The sequence below is a fragment of the Berghia stephanieae genome, chromosome 2, assembly GCF_034508935.2.
Source record: "Berghia stephanieae isolate SIO BIC M18660-M18661 chromosome 2, UCSD_Bste_1.3, whole genome shotgun sequence".
Classification (NCBI taxonomy): domain Eukaryota; kingdom Metazoa; phylum Mollusca; class Gastropoda; order Nudibranchia; family Aeolidiidae; genus Berghia; species Berghia stephanieae.
The window spans coordinates 13,124,768-13,135,141 of NC_088361.1; the positions used below are offsets into that span (position 1 = coordinate 13,124,768).

Consider the following 10,374-nt stretch of genomic DNA (forward strand, 5'->3'; position numbering starts at 1 on the left):
CTGTGTAACCATGAACTTTTATAGTCTAGTTAATACAGTTTAGTGAGAACAACTCACAAACGCGGATGGCAAAAACAATAACAAAGGCCTGAGTGACGTCATCTGCATACTATCTATAGCCTGACACTAGAACCCTCTAGGACTGGCAGTTTGACGTCATTTTTTAGGTTTGTGTAACGTCTAGTGAGTTGTCGTTAGTAGAGCTCAAGGAAACAAGTTATTTCATTGGTTGAACTATTGAATACAACTCACGATTTGTTTTCTTTTGTGGCCAAAGACTGGCATTTTGACGTCATCTTTTGGTCAGTGTCAGGCTATAACTGTTCGATGGCTACGATCAAATACTGTCTAGATGTTCATATTTTATTATGAAACAAATGGTAACATTTATCAAAATGTCTGTCCTTCTATTTTTAGACCACGGTGAAATTAATTATTCAAAATTAAAGCGCTTGTGTGAACAAAACAAGAACTATTCATAATATTATTGACTCTCGCCCTTTCATGAAGAAATTATGTTCCGAGCTCGAAACAAATTTTAGGTCTCTAGATACCTGTTCAGGGCTGGAAAAGGGACAAGACAAGAGACCCCTGCCACCGTGTGTTGTTCCGTGGCCTTCGTAAAGTTATGGCCTGACACTGACCAAAAAATGACGTCAAAATGCCAGTCTTTTGCCACAAAAAGAAAACAAATCGTGAGTTGTATTCAATAATTCAACCAATGAAATGACTTGTTTCCATGAGCTCTACTAACGACAACTCACTAGGCGGTGCAAAAAACAAATAATGACGTCAAACTGCCAGTCCTTTTGGATTTCAGTGTCAGGTTATAGATAGTATGCAGATGACGTCACTCAGGCCTTTGTTATTGTTTTTGCCATCCGCGTTTGTGAGTTGTTCTCACTAAACTGTATTAACCAGACTATAAAAGTTCATGGATACACAGAGTTTGTGTGTTGGTCCGTTATACTTCCGGATGGCAATGTTGTGAACTCCTTGGCCAAGCGCATTCTATCTATAACATAACGATGGCTACAGTTGTTCTCTGTTGTATAGATAGTTCGAAGATGACGTCACTCACGTCTTTGTTTTTGCTTTTTGCCATCCGCGTTCATGAGTAATGCTCACTGAACTGTATTAACCCGACTATAAACGTTCATGGATACACACAGTTTTGTGTGTTGGTCCGTTTTACTTCCGGATGGCAATGTTATGAGCTTCTTAGCCAAGCGCATACTATCTATTGTTTTCTGGCACTTTCCTACGTACTTCATTTCTTGTTGTTATCAACATACGTGCCTGCTCCACTCACTTTTCTGAATTAAAAATTCACCCCAAATACCGGAGCATACTAAATGTCGAAATCGTTTCTATGTTGCATGTTTGTGTTGAGAATATTGGCTATTAAGTTTAAATGCTGGCCGACTAATTTCGCGGCGTTTGTGTGTGTTGAACCCGTGACCTCAAGAAGTCAGGGAGAGAAGGCTGTAATAAGACTAGGGTTAGAAGCGATCTTTTTTGGGATCGTGGATAGCTCATACGGTAGAGTCACGCTCTCCTCGGCCAGGGAGAGTTGTCGTACCAGTAAGGTCGCGGGTTCGAGCCCCCATCGCCGCCGCGAAATTATTATTCTCTCGTCTTCTGGCACTTTCCTACTCACTTCATTTCTTGACATTTGAGATACAAATTATAACATGGAATTAGACACGCACATAGCTATTGTTTTGACATCAGGGATATTTTTCCACCAGCTTCGTCTTGAATTCCATCAGAAGTAGAATTTATAATAGGATTCAATAGTCGTAAAATCACTTCCTTCCTAATGACGTATGGTAACTTAGTAACACTGGCTCTAAACTATCGGAACAATGGCGGACGCCGTATGAAATATTTCTCCGGCGAGCTTAAACGCGTATCCAGAGGAAAAAAACCCCATCAATTTGATCATGTTTTGACTTTTACACATTCTGATCACAAGGCATATGAAAAGGGAATGAAAAGTTCTAACCAGCATGAAGAATAAAAAGTAATGATTTTCTTTGTTTAGAACCAAGATGGCCGCCGTTGCCGAGCGCGTGACATCAGACTGCTGAATCCAATTAACACCGCAATTAGAAACAGAAAGAAAATGATATTATGTCGTCAAAGTCAATGATATGAACATAGTTTTGTCTTTCTCTGACAAAAGACTATTTTTTTTTCATGAAGGACGAAGTTGATGTCACTCGGATCTTTGTTATGGGTTCAAAAAAATTATGTATTTATTTATGGTTGTTTTTGTTTTGTTTTGTTTTTGGTTTTTGGTTTTTGTTGTTGTTTTTTTTTGGGGGGGGGGGTTTGGGGGGGGGGTTGTTTGTTTTTTGGTTTTTTTTTTGTTTGTTTGTTTTTCATGCTTATGAGTAATTCTCACTAAAGTGTATTAACCAGATTATAAACGTTCAATGTTACATATAGTTTTGTGTGTTGGTCCGTTATATTTCCGGATGAAAATGGCAATGTTTTGAGTTTTTTAGCCAAGCGCACAACATCTATGGTTTGGTGAGAAAACTAGTATTCCAAATATAGATCGATTCGAAAAACTCCAAATTGTCCACACACAAAACAATGTCAAATCTGTGCCTTCTTTGAAGACTCAGGTGACACTTTTGAATAGATGGGGGCAAGGTGTAAATTTATGCAGGTCTTACATTCGAACTCACTTATGGGCCTAGTTTAACATTGTTGTATTGGACAATATTTTGCGTCAGTTTTTGACATTTCCATGACAACAATGAGCCCACACGAATTGGATTATCAGACCTGCAAATAAGATCCTCGGATGGGGGTGATCTATTTGAAAAAACTCGTATTTAAACATTTCGCCACAAAACTCGTCCTTCAAAACGATCGATTAAAATGACCCTCATCTTGGCAAAAACTCTCAAACTTGAGACTTGACGAAATCTTCCCCCAGTCCGCGGTTTAAGAGTTTTTGCCTAGACGAGGGTAGTTGAAATCGATCGATATTTGAAGGACGAGTTTTCTGGCCAAATTTTATAATGCGTGTTTTTCTAGGGTACATCAGTTAACTGATGAAGTAAATGAAGGAAGTCTTATTTCAGAGTTTGGAAGTATTCTGTCGCATTCTGGAAAAACCCATATTTGTTAAATTTGGCCAGAAAACTCGTCCTTCAAATATCGATCGATTTAAATGACCCTCATCTTGGCAAAAACTCTCAAACCTGGTACTGAAGGAATACTTCGTGAAGTCCCAGGTTTGAGAGTTTTTGCCAAGATGAGTGTCATTTTAAATCGATCGATATTTGAAAGATGAGTTTTGTGGCCAAATTTTAAAATATGGGGTTTTCCAGAGTACGACGGAGATGAGGATTATTTTAATCGATCGACTAATTGAAGGACCAGTTTTCTGACCAAATAAATTTAAATACATGTTTTTCCAGAATAAGTTTGTATTGTTTCAATGGTTTACGACTGCCAGACAATATTATCTTGTGATCGTTAGTAATTTACGAAAGAAGCTTGCATTGCGACATCAGATGATAATAATATCCATTGCCACTCAATCAAAATTTACTTATCTCTTCGTTAGTCATTGATTTTTAGACTTGCTGGCTACAAATTACATTTTCAATTTTAATTTGTGTTTACGAAATACGATCCTCCTGCACAAAGACACGCATGCACGATATGAAATGTCAAAAATAATGGATTTGCATAACTCTATCATTATATGATACATCTGGGTAGATGGCTACAGCCTGATTTCAAAATCTAAAAAGTCTGTATGAAACAGTGTCAGACAAAACATTGTTATGCCCTGGCAATGGTTGCTAGGGCATAACACGTACGAGTTGACCGTACCTCCCTTGGGTTGCTAGGCATTTTGAACACCTCTTTTAGCCAATCAGGGTTCGAACCTGGTGCTATAATGTAAGCGTAGCGCGGGAAACCAGAGAGGGAGTTCTTGTAAGTTTCGTCCAGCTGAACAGAATACCGCTTTCCAGCGGTCCTGTTTTACATCATTTTATTATTGTGGTGTTCCCTATATTTGTGGATGTCAGGAGAAAGGATGAATGGATAAGTAGAGTTGTATCGTTCTTCTTTATGTTATACATATAATTTGGTTTCAGCAATAAATAGGTCGTGTTTGTAAATCTTGATTTCCTTCATTTTATCGTTACCATTGTCTGGCCGGGAAACACGGATTTTCTCTTTCTTTCTCTTCCCTCTGATCAGGCTAGGCCCAGTGCCGTGGCCAGATCTTTCCTCTACGGGATAACTTATCAACGGGTTCCCTCTTTCTATCCACCTAGTCTTTTCATTTTCTTTTCTTTTGTTGACGTATCGGGCCATCTGGCTCTACCGACCCTCCGAGAGCGGCCCGAATCGTCACAACATAAAGAAATATGAAAGTGAGCATTTATATACGGCAATATCCACTTCAAGTGCTCAAAGCGCTTTACAAGGTGTTCCTGACAAATAGTAACACGTAGAACGAAACATATAGCCTGTTTGGTGATATTACATTTTGTCCCGACAGCGACAACCCTTTTGACGGCCAGGTACACATTTTACACCTTAGTACGGTGAGAGAATGTGAGTAAAGAGCCTTTTCCAAGGACTCAACTATGCGCTGAGTGAGGCTCGAACCAAGGACCTTCCGATCCGAAAGTGAGTGTCATGCCACAAGACCACATAGCCGCACGATTGAAGATTGTTCTCATTAACATGCACATAATACAGTTCTTTTTGTACAAAAAAAAAAAAAAGAAAGAACAAAAATATTTAACCCAAGTATACATTTTTTGCAGGTCTGATAACCAAATGCAGTTATGGGCTTGATTTAATACTGTTGTGATGGAGAATATTTTACGTTGGTTTGAGAGTATTTCCATTACAACATTGATCCCAAAACAATATGGGTTTATGGGACCTACAAATAAGAACACGTCGCTACTAACTATTTTTCTGGAGTTTTATCACATTTGGAACCCATTTTACAATTGTGGCTATCACTCCACGCCCACACTTATTTACCCAGTTTACTGCCACACTCTTAAAAAAAAAAAAACACGTATTTAAAAATTTGGCCAGAAAATTCGTCGTTCAAATATTGATCGATTTAAACGACCCTCATTTTAGAAAACACTCTCAAACCTGGGACTTTAAGGAAGACATCCGGAAATCCCAGATTGAAGAGTGTTTGCCAAGATGAGGGTCAATTATATCGATCGATATTTGAAGGACGAGTTTTATGGCTAAATTTTTAAATACGTGTTTTCCAGAGTACGGGAGTTAACTGGTGAGAGTTATTTACATGAAGATCAATGTAAACAGATTCATGAAAATGTTCTCGCTAAATCATTTGAGACCGATGGGTCCCAGGGTCTATTATGAATTCATATTCATCTTGATTACTCCACACTACTATCCTTGTCCCATGGGTCTCGTTTAGAAAACAATGAAAAGGCAAAAAGGAAACGAATAATAATAATAATAATAATAATAATAATAATAATAATAATAATAATAATATAATAATAATATAATAATAATAATAATAATAATATAATAATATAATAATAATAATAATAATAATAATAATAATAATAATATAATAATAATAATTAATAATAATAATAAATAATAATAATAATAATAATAATATAATAATAATAATAATAATAATAATAATAATAATAATAATAATAATAATAATAATAATAATAATAATAATAAATAATAATAATAATAATAATAATAATAATAATAATAAAAATAACAATAATTATAATAATAATAATTGGAAATACCGAGTGAAATCAACACTACTGGAAATAACTGGTGAAATATGAGTTTGTTGGCCCATGTTGTTTATCATATACTTTATGTTTTTTAAATAACGTCATGATTTACGAAAAGTCAAGCTATATTTATTGTGGTCAGCGTTGACACGTAGGGAATTATGGTCGAAATAAGATAAGATAAGATAATTGTTTTTTGTTATTAAGGATTTAACGGCTCTTGCAACACATTAAGGTCATATCAGCGCCAGTAAAAAGGAAGAAACTGGGATAGTAAAAAGTTCTATAATTACAATTAAAGCGCACAAGAAAAAGTAAGACAAAAGGGGAATTGGTTCAAATAGGAAACAGATGTAGATTCCAAGAGCACACTATCCAAGTACTTAGTTTGAGGTCACCTAAAAGTCTCACCCAGACACAAGCACAGGTCCCAACTAAGTGGAATACACTCAAAGGTTTACAAATCATATATAATATGTAAATAAACCATAACACAGTACATAACAGAGAGATGATTTACAAGACAAAAAATATATTCTCCCAAAATTCTAACTGTACATTTGAGTGTTTTCCTCCCAGCTAGGGTACCCGGCCAGGTCCAGGACAAAGACAAGTAATCTCTTCCAAGACAAAGTCAGAAAGCAATACAATTCAATAGTCTGATTTCACGCCACCCGGTAACGGCGGCCATCTTGGTTCTAAACAAAGAAAATCATTATTTTTTATTTTTCATGCTGGCTAGAACTTTTCATATGCCTTGAATGTGTAAAAGTCAAAACATGATCAAATTTATGGGGGTTTTTTTTTTTCCTCTGGATACCCTTTATGCTCGCCGGAGAAATATTTCATACGGGCGTCCGCCATGTTTAAGTTACCATGCGTCATTGGGAAGGAAGTGACGTTACGACTATTGAAGAGTATTGGAAAACAGTTATAGAGGGATAGAAGACACAGTAAGTGCCTCCATGCCCACTGTGGGAGGTCAGGAACCCCACCCAGAAGATAAGATAAGATAAGATAAGAATAGATTAACTTTATTTATCCACTTCTGGAAATTAACATTGGGCATTGCCATAGACTAATGAACTTCTGAAAATAATTAAGCAAATTAATACAAAATAAAAAAGGAAATACAATGACATAGAACAAGTAAACCGACAAAATGCTTAACAAAACTAAACACGTTAACTCACTCAACCCTAACACCGACTATATCCGTAGTTTACCCATGTTGCTTTTACCGCCCATGCCTATTTATTACATTTTTTCTGAAACAAATTATAGGCGTATCTAGTATCAAAGCTAAAGTTTTTAGTTTTTTGCATGTTGATGGTAGTTGAATAAAACTATCAATGTACATTCTCATTTTAAATACAGTTTTCCAATTTTGAAAAGGAGCGAAAATCTCTAGGATTGAGTGAGTTAAAAAGAAAAACAAACCTGATTGGATAGAATGCTAATGTCACTGCTGCTGCTGCTGCTTGAAACGCGAAGAAATGAGTATAAGTCAAATTGAATGGATGTTTCAGTTGAATAAACGAAGGAAGATGATATGGAAATTTCGGGTTTTTCCCTTTGTCAACAAAACACGATGAAATAAATAAACACTTCCATCGTGTTTTGTTTCGGAAACCCGAAAAGTCCAAATAATCTGTCTCCGTTTATTGAATTGTTATTTCAACAGTCGTAACGTCACTTCCCTCGTAATGACGCATGGTAACTTAGTTACTGGCTCTAAACTGTCTATCGGAACAATGGCGGACGCCATTATGAAATATTTCTCCGACGAGCATAAAAGCGTATCCAGAGGGGAAAAAAACATTATAAATCTGATCATGTTTTGACTTTTAAACATTCTGATCACAAGACATGAAAAGTTCTAGTCAACATGAAGAATAAAAACTACAGATTTTCTTTGTTTAGAACCACTATGGCCGCCGTTGCTGGTCGACGTGACATCAGACTATTGAATCCAAATATCCTATTAAAGAATGTTAAAATCTAGAGGTGCCAACATCTTCTTCTTCTTTCAGCTTATCCCGCATTTTGTAGGGTTGCCATAATGATTACCACATCTCCATGCATCTCGGTTCAGAGCATCATCTTCCTCAAGGCTAGTTCTTTCATATCGTCCTTTACTTTATCCAACCATCTAGTCTTTGGGTGTCACTTTTTCCTCTTTCCCGCTATTTGTAAGTCCAATACTTCCCTTCCCACGTACTCCCTCTCTCGCCGCTTTACATGTCCGAACCATTTCAATCTATCTTCTCATAAGAGTCATTAAAATGTATAGTAAAATAAAGTGAATAAAAATGACTTTTATTATAACATATTTCCTTTTCTTGTTAACTGAAGAAGGTCAAAGGCCGAAACGTCGTTTACTTTGTTTTGTATCTTTTATAAGGGTCATTTTTATATATATTTAAGAATGCTATTATGCTGAAGAAATACGTAACAGATAACATTTCATAGATTGCCCAAAGATATTAACCAGTTAACTGTTGTAGCGTAGAAAAACTTGGTATTTAAAACTTTGGCCAGAAAACTCGTCCTTCAAATATCAATCGATTGAAATGACCCTCGTCTTGTCAAAACTTCTCAAACCTGGGACCTCACTAAGTCTTCCTTAAAGTCCCAGGTTTGAGAGTTTTTGCCAAGATGAGGGTCATTTCAATCGACCGATAATTGAAGGACGAGATTTCTGGCCAAGTTTTTAAATATGGGCTGCGAACCAATGAGAACTCCATCGGACATGAGAGGTCCAACGTTTCCACCCAGAGAAAAACCCCCCCCCCCCCCCCCCCCCCCCCCTCTTTCCGCTGCTTGGTTTAGTTTATACGGGTTTTACGACGCTTGCGACACTTTTTGGTCATATCGACTGATCAATTGGTTTGTTTTTACGGGTATTGCGGCGCTTGAAACACATTTAGGTCGTATCAGCGCCACTAAAAGGGAAGAAAATTGGATAGTAAAAAGTTCTAGAATTACAATTCAGGCGCCAAGAAAAAGTAAGACAAATTACAATTAAATTGAGCTTTTATATAGCGCAATATCCACTAAATTTGCTCAAAGCGCTTTACATGGGGTCCCTGGCCAAGAGCATCACTTAACACGTAGGACGGGTCATGACGCCTGTTATGAACGGCCAGGTACTCATTTTACTCCTGAGTACGGTAAGAGAATCTGAGTAAAGAGCCTTTTCCAAGGACTCAACTAAGTGCCGAGCGAGGATCGAACCCAGGACCTTCCGATCCGAAATCGAGTGTCATACCACTAGACCACATAGCCGCACTTAAAGACAAAGGGAAGTTGGTTCAAATAGGCAAGAGATGTAGATTCCAAGAGCATACAATCAGTGTACAGATCACCTAAATATTCCAACCTGACACAGGCACATGTCCCCACTAAGAGGAGCACACTCAAATGGTTACAAATCGTACATATGTAAAACTAAAAATAATACAGTGTATAACAGAGATGAAATTTATCTCCCAATACCATAACTATACATTCGACTGTTTCCCTCCAAGCCAATGACTCCGCCCAGGGCCAGGACAAAACCAAGTTATCTCATCCCAAGACATAAAAACAGAAAGCAAGTTGAAAAAAGATATAGAGGATACAGGGAACAGTAAGTGCCTCCCTGCCCACTATGTGCGGACAAAATACTCCATCTACCCATTACGTTCACTAAGATAGTGTATTCTAACACAGAGAGATGCTTTATTCGGGAAATAAATATTATATCAGAGTGTATTTGGAAGTTTCTCTCCCACATGGAATAGGAATTAAGGCTGAATGCAAAACCGAATGCAACTCAAGGCATCAAAAATAAGACCAAAAAAGCAGACGAGACAAAATATTTTTTGTATGTAAATCTTTATTTAAAAATGGATCAACTTTTTTTTATTTACATTTAATGATAATGAAACATTCACCCAATCTCAATTAAAGCTACACATTCGTTTCAAACATGATTTAATGAACATTCAAAATTATGCATAGATCTGTTTTATACTTATAGAAGAGTAAAGGAAGGTGCCCCAAACGTAAACAAAGGTCGAGAAGCACGTGGCAAACCACATGTTTCTGTCTTGACAGCTCACGTTCCAATGTAAATAATAGAAAAAAATAACCTTTAAAATTTGGCTGTTAGGTGGCAAAAAACACAATTCATAAATACTCGATCATGCATCAAATAATGTCTAGATATGGATTTTTATGGAACAAAAGGTAACATTTTCTAAATTTATCAAAAGTTACAGTCTATCTATTTTTAGACCAGAGCAAATTACTGCGCTGGTGTGAACAAAACGAGAATTATTCGGAGCCTGATTTTCATAATAATTTAGCCTTATATTATTATTTTTGCAACTGTTAGATTTTATGTAAACATATTTTCAATACTGAAAGTGTATTGCCTACAACTCAAACTACAAAATTGGGAGACCTATATTGTGCGTAAATTATTCCGGTCCCTAACGGAAGTCACTAGCAACTTGTTATTGTTTACGTTTGGGGCAGCAAACTTTACTCTTCTATACTCTAGACAAAATTGAGAAAGTATTTC

The 10,374-nt window shown here is 36.6% G+C and overlaps 1 protein-coding gene across 1 annotated transcript in view; it reads left to right on the forward strand.

Moving 5' to 3' along the window:
- LOC144963872 (limbin-like) overlaps positions 1 to 4,410 on the forward strand; it is a 37,466-nt gene extending 33,056 nt beyond the window's left edge. The window contains exon 8 of the mRNA XM_078897821.1: positions 4,237 to 4,410. Within this exon, the coding sequence (XP_078753947.1) occupies positions 4,237 to 4,410 (174 nt within the window). The remainder of the gene's footprint in view (positions 1 to 4,236) is intronic.
- Positions 4,411 to 10,374: the final 5,964 nt, after the last annotated feature.